This window comes from Lissotriton vulgaris, chromosome 6 (assembly GCF_964263255.1).
Source record: "Lissotriton vulgaris chromosome 6, aLisVul1.2, whole genome shotgun sequence".
NCBI classification, from domain to species: domain Eukaryota; kingdom Metazoa; phylum Chordata; class Amphibia; order Caudata; family Salamandridae; genus Lissotriton; species Lissotriton vulgaris.
Window position 1 is genome coordinate 762,255,898 of NC_141694.1, and position 16,448 is coordinate 762,272,345.

General features: G+C 47.2%; 1 protein-coding gene across 1 annotated transcript in view; it reads right to left on the minus strand.

The window, feature by feature from the left end:
- LOC147707951 (G protein-coupled receptor family C group 6 member A-like) overlaps nt 1-15,599 on the minus strand; it is a 451,952-nt gene extending 436,353 nt beyond the window's left edge. Inside the window, exon 1 of the mRNA XM_086926749.1 lies at nt 15,400-15,599. Within this exon, the coding sequence (XP_086782875.1) occupies nt 15,400-15,581 (182 nt within the window). The 5' untranslated portion in view covers nt 15,582-15,599. The remainder of the gene's footprint in view (nt 1-15,399) is intronic.
- Between the last annotated feature and the right edge of the window lie 849 nt (nt 15,600-16,448).

Sequence of the window (16,448 nt, forward strand, 5' to 3'; positions counted from 1 at the left end):
GGGCATAACGAGGGGTGGGCACCCTCGGTTGGAAAAATAAAAGTAGAAACGGGGTTAGCACCCGTTAGATAATTAAATAAATGGGGTGGCACCCATCAATAAAAATAATTAAATATGCCGGGCAAAACGCAGGGTAGGCTCCTGCGAAGGCACAATGAGGAAAATCCCCAGCACACGATGCAGCCCAGTGCTGCAGGGCAGAAACAAAGGCACCTTTAGGGGAAACAAACACCTACTAGGTTCTGGGGCACACTACCATCCAGCCCCACAGGAAAGTCTCCCAGAGCAATGAGAAAGTCCCCCAGCCATCCTCAGGCCAGGCAGAAGGGTCCAAAAGAAGTCGTCTAGCAATCCAGGGGCTTGGCAGGGCCCAGGGAGGCAAGCCTTCCCCTGGGCCCAAGCAGCAGCACGCCCCTGGCAGGATTCAAGTCAGAAACAAGAACATGTTGTAAGGGGACACAGCCCCTTTTAATACAGTAAAATCCTTTGTCTAGAAAGGTGCAGGCAAAATGAGAACCAGCTACAACTGGTTATAGGGAACTCCTTTCACTGGCCAGGCTAGGGACATCAGACGCACCACAGGGGTGGAGCCAGCATTGTGTGGGAGAAGCCCAGCCCTATTCAGGCCCAGGTTCACCCCTCCCCTCACATCAGCATGCTAATCACTCCATTCACCACCGGGGTAGACCCACCCAGACTCTTGGAGCCAGGCTCACCAGCCAACTCCAGCCAATCACACGCCAGACACAAATTACACAAATCTGCCAACTTCTAAAAGTGGCACTTCTACACTAGACACGTTCATGCAGCATACATCATTGCGAAGCATTCAATCTCATGAGTTCGCACATACCAAACGCGACCCTGCACTCCCTACACATCAGGAACTACCATGGTCACACATATTCCCCATGCATTCCTATGGGAGGGCAGGTCACTCTTACCACACACACAGAGAGCGCACGCACTTTACACTGGACCACAGTGAAAAAGTGCGCAGAGACCTAAAATCACCAACACCAGGTTACAGAAACAGGCTAGGCAAAAGCAAAAAGTTTTGGGGTGAACCTGCCAAAAAGGGCCAGGACCAACAGAGCCCTATACAGGGTCTCAATAACCTGACAGAACACCTTCCCTAACCCAAACCTTCTCATCACCTCCACTAGATAGGGCTAATTGACCCTATCGAAGGCTTTGGTGGTGTCCAAAGTCAGAGTGGCCAGTGGGAGAGAAAAGGTGGTAGCTATATCAATCGCCCCCACCAGGTCCCGAGTGTGATCAGCCAACTGGCGCCCCCTTATAAAACCACTTTGGTCCGGATGGATTATTGAGCCAATTACCTCCCCCAATCTGGCTGCCAAAATAGATGTAAAGATTTTGTAGTTGTTATTTAGGAGGGAAATTGGTCTATAGGAACCACACTCCACTGGGTTTTTACCTGGCTTAGGAATGAGAACGATCGTAGCTTCATTCCAAGAATCCGGGGGACTCTCCCCCCTCCGAAGAATACCATTAAAGAGGGCCGTCAATGCTGGAACTATGGCGGAGCTTAACCCCCGATATAGTTCTCCGGATAACCCATCCGGGCCAGCCGCTTTTCCCTTCTTCAGATAACCTATCGCTTTTTCCACCTCCTCCTCTGAAATCTCCCTCTCTAGGTGGGTCCTCTGTGATGTTAGCAGGGTTGGTAAGGCGATGTTATCTAGCCACTTATCCCTAGCCTCCGGATCATTCCTGACCTCCTCCTTATATATTTCTTGGAAAAATTCTTGAAAGGCAATCCCTATCTCCCGGTCCAAAGTCCTAGTAACGGTCTCTCCTTTTCGTTTGATCTCTCTAATATGATTTTTTGCCTGGTCTGCTTTGACTTTCCAAGCAAGGACCTTTCCCGCGGCTTCCCCAAATTCAAAGTGCAAGATTTTACTCGCCTCCCACCTTTTAGTTAACCGTTCTTGTAATATGGTTTGGAGCTGACTTCTCAGATTGGCCTGTTTTTCTGCCTCGCCCGCGGATGCCATCGCGCCGCCCAACTTTTGATCTATTTTGTCCAGATCCTGCTCAATATTTTTAATTGTCTCCCGATACACTTTCCTTTTATACGTGGCTCTGTTAGTTATGCAGCCCCTCAAATAGGCCTTTGTGGCATCCCAGAATATATTAATGTCTGCAGAGTCCAAGTTTGATTCCAAGAAAAACTTCGCCTCTGATAACAAAAAATTAGTTTCCTCCTCCTCTAAGAGGATTGTGTGGTCAAAAGACCAGGAGGATTCTTTTTTATGGTTTCTCGTTTGAAGGTAAAATGTAACCCTGGGCTAAGTACTTCGCTACGCCCACAGAGTGGGCGTAGTGTTGCCTACTTCGCCCTTTGTGAAGTAGGCGTAGCAAGCAACATTACGCCCACTCCGTGGGGGTAGCGACGTTGCCCGCCACCCGCCTCCCTCCCGCCCTCTCTAAATACTCAAATTACCTTTTTTAAAAATGAATAAAAACCACTTACCTTGTACGCTGCGTCCGCCGGGGCTCCCTCTCGTAATCGCGCCGTCGTCTTGGATACTAATGCCCATGCGCGGCCGCCCGCGCATGCGCATTTCTCGCGAGAAATGCGCATGCGCGGGCGGCCGCGCATGGGCATTAGTATCTAAGACGACGGCGCGATTTCGAGAGGGAGCCCCGGCGGACGCAGCGTACAAGGTAAGTGGTTTTTATTCATTTTTAAAAGGTAATTTAAGTATTTAGGGAGGGCAGGAGGGAGGCGGGTGGCGCGTAGTGGGGCTACGCGAAGTGCGTAGGTGGGCGTAGTTTCTCGCCCACTTCACGTAGCTTCGCGTAGCCCCACTACGCCTACTACACCCACCCCTAGTCAAATGCGATTGCCGAATGGTCCGACATGTGTGAAGGAAGGTAAACCAACCCCTTTAGCGAGTTCTTTAAAGAATAACTAAAGAGAGCGTAGTCAATTCTTGACTTGTGTTTGTATTTAAGGTTTTGAAACGAAACCCCTAATTTGTATCCTGCCCTTTCCCTCCATACATCCGCTAGACTCAGATGTTCCATTATATCTATCAGAGCCTGCCTTGATTTAGATGGTATAAGCGCTCTTGACTTGGAAGACTTATCTAACAGAGGATTAAGACCTATATTAAAATCTCCGACCCAAATAACTGGATCCTGTGAAAGTGTAAGATGGTTCTGGATTGCTTTCAAGTAAGAGGTGTGGTCTTGGTTCGGCCCATAATACCCCACAAGCGTGAAAGTCATGCCCTCCACTAAAATTTTCGAGATGAGCCATCTCCCGCTACGGTCCTCCTTATTTTCCAGGACTTGAGCCTTAGCTGATTTTTTGAAAATTATAAGGATTCCTCTTATATTTGCGGTTTGGTCCGTACATATAAACTTATCTACCCATTTCTGTTTCCTTAGCATCTCACAGACCTCCGCTTTAAGTAGATGTGTCTCCTGAATGACGTTGACCTGCGCTGGAGAGTCTCTCAAATATTGTTAGATTTTATACCTTCTACTCCTCACTCGCAGGCCATTGACATTCCAGGATAAGAATTTTATGGGGATCATCTATTTTTTACCTTCTCCCCCTACTTTTTTCCTCTGCCATAAGAACATCTTTACAAAGAACTGAAATATGACGGTTATCTGGTGATAGAGGCTTGTAAGACAAACTAACCATCTAGCCTTTACGAGGTCTGACTCCTGAGGAATTTTATTATTTTTCCCACTTCCCCCCTGAGCCCCCCTACTCCCCTCCCACCCCTGGAAAACCCCTCCTTACTTACGCTAGCCAGATGTATGGCCAGTTTTACGTCCCCCCCATCCCACCCCCTCCTACCTTGCTGTGCTACCTGTTTTCAAATAGTGAATAGTAGATGCTGGTTTAATCCCTCATCTTACAATGGAAACTGCTAAAAGACAAAGATAAGAAGAGACTCCCCTACTAGTATATGCTGGTGTTAATGTATACCTATTAAGTCAGCTAATAAAGTATAACATGTAGAGTATCTCTCTATCTCCCCACACCCTATGTTTTGGTTTTAAACTGTGTTCTATCTATTTTTTTATCCTTTATTTATTTCCCTATCACCCAGTATTACTTCCCCTGAAATTTTAGTTTCCTTAATACCAAACTTCTATACCCTTTTCCTTTTTTTTTCTTTTTTTGAATAGGTGATGCTTAAATCCCTTAACCCGCGAGGTGCCCTACTATCTTTCTACTGAGAATGTAAAAACATTCAGCTGACTTATCCTTTTAGCTCCCCCCCTTGAACTCTCCCCCATTTTCCCCAAGAATTCATCCACTTCAAAGGGAGATCGGATATTGTACATTTTATTATTGTACATTACCCGCAAGAAAGCGGGGAATCGCATCTGAACCGTGGCCCCAGCCGCCCTGAGCTTTTCCATCCTCTGACCCAACTCCCATTGCCGATCTAATGTGGCTTTTGAGAGGTCTGACCTGACTTCACACAAGAAGTCGATGCCCTTGAGTGTTTTGGCCTTCAGTGTGAGGTTCAGGATCTTCTCTTTCAGTGTGTATGTCTGGAAATTTACCAAGATTTTTCGTGGTTTGGTTCTCCCAGGGTTGAGGCGGAAGGGATCTCGATGGATCCGCTGGATATCTCTATCAAGTAGCTCGACTGTTTCATCCAATTTTAGGGAGTCCTTCAAAAGCGCAACCACAAAAGCTTTTAAATCATCCCCTTCTTTTCCCTCAGGGACTTTCAGAATCCGAAGATTATTCCTTCGTGAAAAGTTTTCCAAAGACTCAAACCTCTCCTTCATAGCTTGTCCTTCCCTCCGTAAGGTTTGAATCTTGGACTCAGCCACCTCCAAATTCGCTTTTATAGACCCCACCGCCCCCTCCAAACTCTCCGTTCTCTCAAACAATCCATCCACCTTTTTTTTCCAGAGTTTCACAGGCCACTCTTATATCATTTTGGTTTGCCTTAGACAGTGCGAAATCGCTCCTAATCTCCTCCCTCATAGCTGACATAGCAATCAAGATGGTTTCAAGAGAGCTATTTGGCTCCCCTTCCCCTCCACCACCCGCCACCTCCTCCGTGTCAGTGACCATCGTAAGATTTATGTCCCCCTTGTCCTGAACATGTTTTACAGCACTCCTGCTGGGGGGGGGGCAGAGGTAGAGGTAAGAGGGATAAGAGAGGAAGGGAGAAGAAGAGCCGATACAACCGGAGAGGGAGCCTGTAAAGACGGGAGTAGTACGGGGGTAAGAGGCTTACTTGTTGGTCCCCCCCCCGTTTAAGCTCAAAGTTGGATTGGGCGGATTAACCTCAGCCATACCCATCCGGTTTACCGGGTTACTGGTTTTTACCGGGTTGATTGCCAGGACCTGGGGAAGCACTTTAAAGAAGGAGTGGAGTGATGGGGTAACGGGCACTGCGCTATTTTGTGCACTCTTGTCCTTGCCCTTTCTTTTTTTTCCAACCTCTTTACTCACATACCCCCCGTCCTTCTCACCAGCCCCGGGATTGTCTGAGACCCAACCTGCCTCAACCTTTTCTTTAACCGCACTACCTGTCTTCAAGAGCTTCTCCACCTCACCTTTCCCCCCAGGGCTTTTGGTTTTATGGCCGGCTTTTGTGCTTCTTACGCCCTTCCCCCTTCCCTGTCTTTTACCCTTGCTTTTCTGGGATGTATCTTTAGGGGTTTGTCGACTTGAAATCAGCTTTGTGCCTGTCCCCCCCTCCTTAGGCTCTCCCCCGGCTTCTCTGTCTCTGTCTCCTTCTCTGTCTCCTTCTACCTCATAGAGACCCCCTCTGCTCCCGCTGCCAAGTGTAAGCATTGTGGGATCCCCCACAATATCTTGGCAGTCCACCGTGGTAGTCTTACCCCCCTCCCTCTCCCCCCGTCAAACCTCGATGTAGGAGCCCGCGAGCCACCGCCCTGAGACCTCGCCTTAGCTCCACGGCTGCTTGTCTCCACTTCGGAAGGCAGGAGGGGGGGTGGGGTCTCCCAACCGGAGCCAAGCACATCGGCTCCCGCTTCAGAATCCGCTACAAAGCCCGAGCGGAGCGGAGTCAGAAATCGGCTAAGTTCCAAGTCCCAGGTGCCGGGCTGCTAAAAATTTCATCACCCCCTCACCAAGTACCTCTTCGTCGTTTCGCTCTTCAAACCAGCTGCTGGGCTGCCGGGTCACTTTTAGAAAGATTCTTCGCAGTTTTTTTGTTCCGCCCAAAGTATATGCGTTACTCAGCCATGATCGGCTGTACTCAGATGGGTCTCTGCCGGCTCAGTGCAGGATCAGGTGCTGCAGAATAGGAGCGATGGGAGAGACGTGCGTACCGCGCTAGCCTGCGGCCGCCATGTTTTCCTCCTCCCAGGTCCCAATCATATACCTTTTAAACAGAGCACCTGACAATAGTGGCCCTGACTCCACAGAGTTGGTCATCACCGTATAAACACTCTCTGCCAAAGTGACCTCCCTCCCCAACACGGGGACTTTCTCGGACCACCTTAACAGCCTACAACTGCTGTTCTTTAGTCAGATATACTGTGAGAAAGTCATCCTTTTTCCCTGATCACTGGTGGTTACTGACTCTGATTGTGCCTTGGGCTCTGCTAACCAGACCCAGGGCCAGTGCTCTGTTTAAAACATTTATCTTCTCTGTTCACTTTTAAACAGGTCACCTGGAATTCTGTCCAGTCCTGGGCTTTATTAGACTGTAATTTAGCAAAGGCAGATGTCAATTCTCCCATCACAAATGGGGGTGCATCAGATAAAACTTCGAGATTAAAATTATACAGTGGAGTTTTATTAAGACTTATGCCTGAAAAGGAGGTGGAATATAATTCCTTGAAGTATGAAAACCAGGCATCCTCATTAATATTGGGATCAAGAGTAGTTCTACCTTCTTGATCTCCTGCCATCTATCTGCTTCCCACTCAGACTTTGCATTTGCAATTGTTTTCCCTGATATGGGAGCAATCAGCCCCTTTTAATGCAGCCAACAAGGTTAGCTTCACTTCCTTATAATCTTTCGAGTACCACAAATTCCTAGGACCACCAGATTTGTGTTTGAATGTACCACTTTAAAAAAAAAAATCAGCCACGACCAAGGCTATTTCTTGGTGTAATGCACCCAACTCACCGTCAAAATCGGGGTATATTAGATTTGACGCAACAACACTAGTTCTCTCCAGAACAGGTATGATATTAGCATATAATATTGACGTTGTTTCCTCCGATTGCTTTATCTTAGACCATCTAATACGTCTCCCTCCTTCTACAATCTCCAAATTGTTTTGGTACGGCTCATCAATATCATCCCTTGAGCTGCACCACTGAAAATCCATTTCCATGACCACAGGATTATGGTCTCTTTCACATCGGTCCCCTACAGCAAAATCCATCACAATATGCCACACCTCTATGCTAATCAATATATAGTCGGTAACCGTGGCCTGTCGCAACCGCTTAAAGGTCGGGCGCCCAGGGTTATCACCAGAAAACCAGCCATTACAGGCCCTTAAGGAAAAAGACAGAGTTAAGGAGGTTAACTGAAGAACTAAATGAGTCCATTGATTAATGGGGTACATATTAGGGGGAGGTATTGTTCAAGTAAGATCCTCCTCACTAGTGATTGGATGCATAATTCCATTCTATGGTTCAAAGTGGCAATTAAAATCTCCACAAACTAAAAGTTCTAAGTTCCCTGCCAGTCTATTCAAGAGGTTTGACAAGCTATCTAACATTGGGGATGTCCCACCGTACTGGACTGGCCTAGAGTAAATGTTAACAATAGCAAATTTCAGTGAGTTCTTGTACGACAGGAGTATACAAGTGATGTCGGGGGAGTTTGTCTCAACTCGTTTAACCTTGCAACCTAGGTGTGAAGCCACCCATATACATAAACCCAATGACGGTCTACCATTGGGTCCCTTCACTGCACCCTCACAGTATGCTACAAAGCCTGGCCTAAACTGTGGCTCCACTGCCCAAGTGTCCTGGAACAAGCAGATCTCATGGGAATCAACATGTTCCCCTCCAATCAACCTGATCTAATTTGGGAATAAGACCCGCAATGTTCCACAATAGAATTTTAGGGCCACCATTGGTTAGTTGTGCATTCATCCTACCCATTCCCTCCAATGGGAATCTATCAGCAGTCCCAGGAGTGCTTAAGTCAGGGACAATCCCCAGATTGCTAAATTCAGGGGTAGTCCCGGGATTACTAGGTTCAGGAATGGTCAGCAGGATTCCTGTGGTCTGATAAACAACTTCTCCACTGCCATCATCACTTATGTTTGAGCCCACAACATTCAAATATTCCCCCCCCCCCCCCCTTTCGAGCTAATCTAGGCACTGGATCCTTGTTACTCCCCATTACACCTGGTAATCTAAAGGTTTGGCCTAAATCTCCAATCTCTGCTGCCCTTACAATATTACATTTTCCCTGGGTTAACACCAGATTAGTGTCATCATGGGACAGTCAGTCTACCAGGTCCAGTGTACTAAATCTATTAGTCAGAGGTACTACAGGGGGTTGGCCACCATTCTCCCCTTTTGAACAGGTCATCATCCTGGCTAGGCAGCCCCTCCTACCCCTCTCATACTCATAGTTCCCCTGAATAAACATAGGTTCTGGAGGTGTATAAAAATAGTTTAGGGCCCTAGCCTGTATGGGAGTTCTTGGATTTACCTGTGCGCCCCAACAGACATGCTCCGCAGCCCTTGGGTCATTGAAATTGACCACAATGCAATCACCTGGCATGTTTTTTTGCTTACATCCTACCCAACCCACCCTTCTCACAAATAAAATTTTAGACTCGACCTCACAGGGGAGTGGTCTATTGGTATTTAGCCAGTGCATTGTCTTGTTTTTTAATTGTTCAAATGTTTCTAGTTGACCTTGCTTAAGTACTGGGACACCAGTCAAGACAGCAACATAGGGTGAACACTCAGGGGCGAGATCTAGGTGATGGTGTACCTTTTCTACCTCCTTACCAGTCCGCGTCCCCCTAAGTGCAGGACCGGCTAACTGAGAATATCCCTAGTATTCTCCATGGGAGGTACCACGCCCACCCTGAGTCTCTGCAGTTACTAGATTTACTCCAGTGGGTGTTTCCAGCCCCAAAGAATTATAAAAATTGGTCTGGCTACCAAGCCTGCAGTTGTTACTAAATTGGTACCATCAATTGCCACAGACTCCCCTCCTCCCCCCACCCTAAAGGAGTCTCTACCTAGCCCGCCATCCACTGTATTACTCTTAATACCACTCGCAACAATAGTTAGTGAAGCTTCAAGGTCCATAAGCCTATTCTCAACAGACGAAAGTCTCATTAATATAGGATCCAGAGATGACTTCATGAGGGCACCTATTTTTAGCCAATATTCGTGGTCAGACTTTGGTCGTCCAGTAACACTTTCGTTTATGCTCCCAGCATTTGCTGCTTGCGATACTGAAGGTGAGGTCTCAATGATTATAGGGTCTGCCCTTGGACTTTCGCCCGATTTACTCCTCTTTGATGCTTTAGGATTCTCCCCCTTCTGCTGGGTTCCACCTCGCTTCCTCTTGAAGATTGCCCCCTGGGCCTGTTCCTTCAATTTAGTAGGTTATTTATGAACCAAGGCAACACACGAAACAATGTTTTTGGACGGATTTTGTGGTGCTCCAGCTCGAAGTACCATGGAATATGGGGCATCTTCCTCAATAGTGTTAGCTGGAATTTCACCCTGCTGCAGGCCTAGATTCAATGTTTGAGCATCAGAGGGAGGGCTAGACTGGGGGTCTCTTTGGGTTGAGCGGGCATTCCTTATCCCCCCCAGTGATGATCGCTTTGAAAATATAGGGTCTATAGAAAGCCTACACCCAGTAATTGCTATCTCATGAGCTAACACAGAAGAGGCCCTCGTAATGAACTGGTCTAAAGTTCCTGCAACATGCCCCACTCCGGCTGCTTTTCTACCTCTCCCCTCGCGGGTTGCCATTATAAATCTCAATTTGAAAGTGATCGCAGATCGGCCAGCAACTGAGCAAATGTTCACTTACTTGAAAAGCGAGGCGACCACTAGTAATGGGAGACTTAGAGAAAGGGCCCAGCCCAACCTCTCAGGTTCTCGAACAGGCTCAAACGGGCCTGCCCTTGGCCCGGGCTTCGCCCGACGCACGCCCGCACGCTTCCCGCGACGAGGGTACCGTGCAAAATGATATAACAATAATGGGCGGAGCCACCAGAGTGGGCTCAGGTGTGTTCTCTCCCTGGGGCTCCTGGGCGTTGTTTTCCTCGCGCTTCCAGCAACCAACAGCGTGTGGGCAAAGTCTTCCTCTCCGAGTGGCTCCCGCAAAGCGGGGGCCGCAAGAGGTATTAATCAAATGGGCAAGTGGGCTCAGGTGCGTTCTCTCCCCGGGGCACCTGGGCGTTGTAGTCCTCGCGCTTCCAGCAACCAACAGCGTGTGGGCAAAGTCTTCCTCTGCGAGCTCCTATCACCACAGAAACGTCACTTTTTATTACATTCCTGTGGCCATAGGGGCCTTGCCTTATGTACAAGGCAGCGTTAAGCCACTTAACATGGCTTATTCTGCCTTGTACATAAGGCACCTCTTTACACAATGTTTAGCGTAAAAGGGGCGTGCAGTGGTTGTTCTGGTGGGCATTTCAACCCCAACACCCATTGTATTTGACGCTGCCCCCATGTACAAGGGTGGCGCCAAAATAGGAGGTAGCGCCAAAATTAACTGGTCTTAAGGTGGTGAAATGAGGAGAAATGCATTATTTTTCCTCGTTTTTAGGTCTCGCCTGTCGATGCGCATGCGCATCGAGCAAGCGAGACTATAGGGGCTCATCGACTCTTTATCTAACTGCAAGGAATCGTGGCGATTCCTTGCAGTGCCCGTGACTTTTAAGGTCAATGCGCATGCGCATTAAGCTTATGCGCATGCGCATTGACCTTAAAAGTCACGGGCGCGTGCACGTCCGTGTTTGTTTACCCTTGCCTACTCTCTCTCTCCCCTCTCCGCCCCCGTTCCGCCCCCTCCCCTTCCCGCCGTGTCGCATTTCTCCTCCCCCCTCCCCTCTCTTCCCTCCGGCTTTTTTTTTGTTTATTTTACCCGCCGTGTCTCCGATCCTTTCGCTCTCCTCCCCCCTCCCCTCTCTTCCCTCCGGCTTCTTTTTTGTTTCCCCCAGCACACTTCATTTTTACCATCAAATAGCACATTTAGTGACAACAGATTGCACTCTCCATATACACGAGGTGCAGGAGGTAATGTGCTCTGCAGACATGCCAAATAAATTCGTCCACACCCACTCTCCCCTGCACTTACATTTCTCCACCCCCTCCCCTCCCCTCTCTTCCTTCCGTCTTCCTGCCGTGTCGCACCTCTCCCCTCTCCGCCCCCTCCCCTGCCCGCCCCCTCCCCTGCCCGCCGTGTTACAATGCTGCATTCGGGCGCCCCCTCTGCTTCCTCCCCCCACCTTGCTTTGATCTCCATGTCGGAGCCGGCTCCAATGGCGAGCAGAAATATCTGTGCTTCTGATGGCCGCGATGGAGACAACAATGACGCGATTAAACCCCAAACCGCACAGGAATGTCACCCCCGGGCCTCATCTAATCCTGCCTGGCTGACGGCCATTACTTGACTGAAACAGAGTGCTGCAAACACTGAAACGTAAGAAAACAGAACACAAAGGGACCAGCACTTCTGAAGAAATCGCAGTCAAAGGTTTGGGAACCTGTTGGTTTAACAGTTGCCGTTCTGCAAAAGCACCGCACAAAAGCAAATATATCCATCTGAAGCTCTTTAGGAGCCTTTGGCACACAGCTGCCCCAGCACACTTCATTTTTACCATCAAATAGCACATTTAGTGACAACAGATTGCACTCTCCATATACACGAGGTGCAGGAGGTAATGTGCTCTGCAGACATGCCAAATAAATTCGTCCACACCCACTCTCCCCTGCACTTACATTTCTCCACCCCCTCCCCTCTCTTCCTTCCGTCTTCCTGCCGTGTCGCACCTCTCCCCTCTCCGCCCCCTCCCCTGCCCGCCCCCTCCCCTGCCCGCCGTGTTACAATGCTGCATTCGGGCGCCCCCTCTGCTTCCTCCCCCCACCTTGCTTTGATCTCCATGTCGGAGCCGGCTCCAATGGCGAGCAGAAATATCTGTGCTTCTGATGGCCGCGATGGAGACAACAATGACGCGATTAAACCCCAAACCGCACAGGAATGTCACCCCCGGGCCTCATCTAATCCTGCCTGGCTGACGGCCATTACTTGACTGAAACAGAGTGCTGCAAACACTGAAACGTAAGAAAACAGAACACAAAGGGACCAGCACTTCTGAAGAAATCGCAGTCAAAGGTTTGGGAACCTGTTGGTTTAACAGTTGCCGTTCTGCAAAAGCACCGCACAAAAGCAAATATATCCATCTGAAGCTCTTTAGGAGCCTTTGGCACACAGCTGCCCCAGCACACTTCATTTTACCATCAAATAGCACATTTAGTGACAACAGATTGCACTCTCCATATACACGAGGTGCAGGAGGTAATGTGCTCTGCAGACATGCCAAATAAATTCGTCCACACCCACTCTCCCCTGCACTTACTCTGCCTTAGGACATGGCTGCACACAAGGGGTAAAGCAGGAATAGGAAGACGGAAAAATTGTGACACCCTCACCCACCCTCACCCTCCCTCACTCACCCTCACTCACTCACCCTCACTCACTCTCACTCACCCTCACTCACTCTCACTCACTCTCACTCACCCTCACTCACCCTCACTCACCCTCACTCTCACTCACCCTCACTCTCACTCACCCTCACTCTCACTCACCCTCACTCTCACTCACCCTCACTCACCCTCACTCACCCTCACCCTCACTCACCCTCACTCACCCTCACCCACCCTCACCCACCCTCACCCACCCTCACTCACCCTCACTCACCCTCAACCCCTCACCCTCAACCCCTCACCCTCCCTCACCCTCACTCACCCTCAACCCCTCACCCTCACTCACCCTCAACCCCTCACCCTCACTCACCCTCAACCCCTCACCCTCAATCCCTCACCCACACTCACCCTCACTCACCCTCACCCTCACCCTCACTCACCCTCACTCACCCTCACTCACCCTCACCCTCACTCCCTCACCCTCACTCACCCTCAACCCCTCACCCACCCTCAACCCCTCACCCTCACTCACCCTCAACACCTCACTCACCCTCACTCACCCTCACCCTCAACCCCTCAGCCTCACCCTCACTCACCCTCAACCCCTCACCCTCACTCACCCTCAACCTCATGCTAAAGATTTACAAAAAAACCCATAAACAATTCTAAATGCACTAACTCTAATGCTGCGAGACCTATTGCATTTCTAATGCTTGTTGCTTTTTCCATGTGTGCTGCCTTGTGCAGCACACATGGAAAAAGCAAAATGTCATGGTTTGTTTATGTACAAGAAGGTGTGCCTTCCTGTACATAAATAAAATATTTTAAAAAAATGCCATTTTGTAACTTTCATGTGTGCTGTATGAAGCAGCACATATGAAAGTTAGAAAAATTGCATTTTAGGATTGTTTATGTACAGGAAGGAACACCTTCCTACACATAACCAATCCTCCCGTGCACACAGACACCCTTGCACTCTGGTGCAAGGGTGCCTGCGTTGGGGCTAAGTTGTTAAACTTAGCGGCATCGCAGGGGAAACGCAAGGCTGCACTACATTCTTGTAAATATGGTGCAGCCTTGCGTTTCCGAAGTGGCAGAGCGTGTTGTTAAGCCCAGAAGGCTAGCAAAATGCTCCACCACTTTGTCATACATATGGTTCTTAGATTTGTAAGTGTGTAGGTAAGTGTGTGTCCAAAGCTGAGCAGCTTCTTCCTTGCTTTTGTTACCATGTTAGGTAATGCGTTGCCATTCGCTATGTCAAAAGTAAGGCCAAGAGTAAAGCATCGGATGAGCTTTTTGCCTAGTTTTACTGGAGAATTCTGTGATTTTTTAAAAAGGGTTTTCATAATAAAATTAACATTGTGAAATCTGACGGTTTTTCATGTAAAATTTATATAAATATTTGCAGATATTTTCATTTGAAAAAAGGCGATACCTTATAATGGAGTAAATAAAAATGCTACTGTGAGACTGCCTTTGCACATAAAAAAATGAACTTGACAAATGTCGTGGCTAATAGTCATTCTAGTGTCCACTTTTCCCATAGGTTCATTAGAAACCATGCTTTGTTTTTTTCTTCGTTTCACACTCTTTTTTCTATGCCTTTCTCCTCATCTCTCAATATCGCCTGTCCTTTTGCAACCCTGTCATTCCACATTTTTCTCTTGTTCCTTCTGTCTCTTTTTCTCTCATCTCTCGCTCCCTGGTGCCACTACCATTCTGTGTATCTGCTTAAAAACTCTTTCTCTACCTCTCCTCACCATTCACTCTCTCTTGTCCATCTATCACTCTATCAGTCTCTGTCACTTTTCCATTTTTAACCTTGCTACTATCCAATGTCATAAATCTAATAGTTGATTGCTGTTCAATACACTATCATATGAAACAGCAAAGAGAGGAGGCAATGTGAGCAGAAGGCAGACATTTTGCACCATCAAAGATGGTAACACACCCTTACTGTATTATTATGGGCATATATTATGAGTAGGGTTCCCAGTTTTACGGTCTTTCTTTTTTTACATTTCTCTCTCTATGTATCCATATTTATTTTTTGGCTGTCTTACTGGTATTTATCCATTTTTATTTGTGTTTTGAGAACAAATGGAGTCGTAAAATGGTATACTTTCACATTTATTTAACACTTAGATGTGCACTCATACATGGGTCCCTGTCACGTTTTAGCAAATTAAGCAGCCACACATAACAAAATACTACACCCAAAGGTACATATTAGCATTATACTACGAATAAATGTGAACATCTGCCTGCATTTAAAAACATTTCATCTTGTTTTTAACTTCCCATGCTGGTTATTTGCTCAGCTTTTACCTGGAGATCATGAAAGACAGCACGGGGAGCTTCTCACAAGAAGCACACGTATTTTTCTACGTTTAAAAATAAATACAGACAGGAAACATGTTGGCCCGATTCACTAAAGTAAATTGAGAGGAAAGTCTAACTTTACAACGTTTGGCATTCACAAAGGGCATTTACTACTTGTAAATGCCCTTTGCGACTACCACAAGTTGAACTTTACGACTTTTGGTATTCACAAACGGCATTCACGAGTAGTAAATGCCCTTTGTGGATACCGAAAGTGGTAAACTTGGACTTTTGGCTCAATTTACCCTTGTGAATCGGGCCTGGTGGTTTGTGTCTGCATTTATCTGTAAAAAACAGTAAAAACGGAAAACTGGGAGCCTAATTTATAAGCCAAGCTTTGGCTGGACCATATTGTTGAGAGAAATGACTAAACTTACCCGGTGCAGTTGAATTTGCCTGGTGAAGTATTGTTTACCGGACTTGAAACTCCCATGTGAATTGGGAAGAACCCTCCAATGTATATGTCCCCCGGCAATCTAGCAGCCAATCCATCTGGACTCTCACAGGCCACTGCAGACCCCAGGGATAACAGGGTCAACAGCAAGATCTTCTGAAGCATGTTAGACCTCCTCCAGTACCGCTGCGAATGCTGCAGCTCACATAAACACTCGCCTATTCACTTGGAGCATTTTTGAAAGACACTTTTCACGCGATGTAAATTACTCGGTGAATGCCTGAGGTGCGACCTAGAACCTACGCTCGCCCCTTATTGTACAGTAAATATACGGTAGCACTTCACAGGTGTATGGTTTCAGACAGACTGGTTTTGACAAAGACACCTTCAATTCGAAATATGCTCATGGGAGGTACAACAATACCCCCAGGGTGTGTAGAATATATAAGGAGTTAGGTTGACGTCCTTTGTTGGACAATAGTTTGAGCAGAACAAATGTTATTTTCACCACCCCATTATAATAAGACAACACATGCGAATGAGAAGAAATTCCTCGAAAAATCACCAACAAATATGTTAGCAGATATGAATTATAATAGTATTCAAGAATGCGATATAATGAACTAAGTCGTATGTAACAAGGATCTTCATAGTTAACCGAGGAGGAAATATTATTTGTTATTTGTTTTGTTTGCTTTAATAATTTTAAAGGCCAGCCTCTACACTAGATCAACATGATAATCAGAATGCAGGAGAGAGTAAACAAAGCAGATCTAAGAGGATGAAGTAACAAAACCAACAAAATACAAATTCAATCAAATAAAGTTCAAGTTAAAGAAAATGAAACGTCAACTCCTCGTAAAACAGGGGAAACTCAAATGAGCCTTTTTCTTGTTTAATATTCCTTTGTGAGCAGTGTAAAGCAATGAGCAGAGTGTAAGACCTGCAGGCTTTCATTCTACAAAGAAATGAGTGTGTGGTAAATCCGCCCTGAAAAATACCAATAGCAATTATGCCCAAATGCAGTGTTAC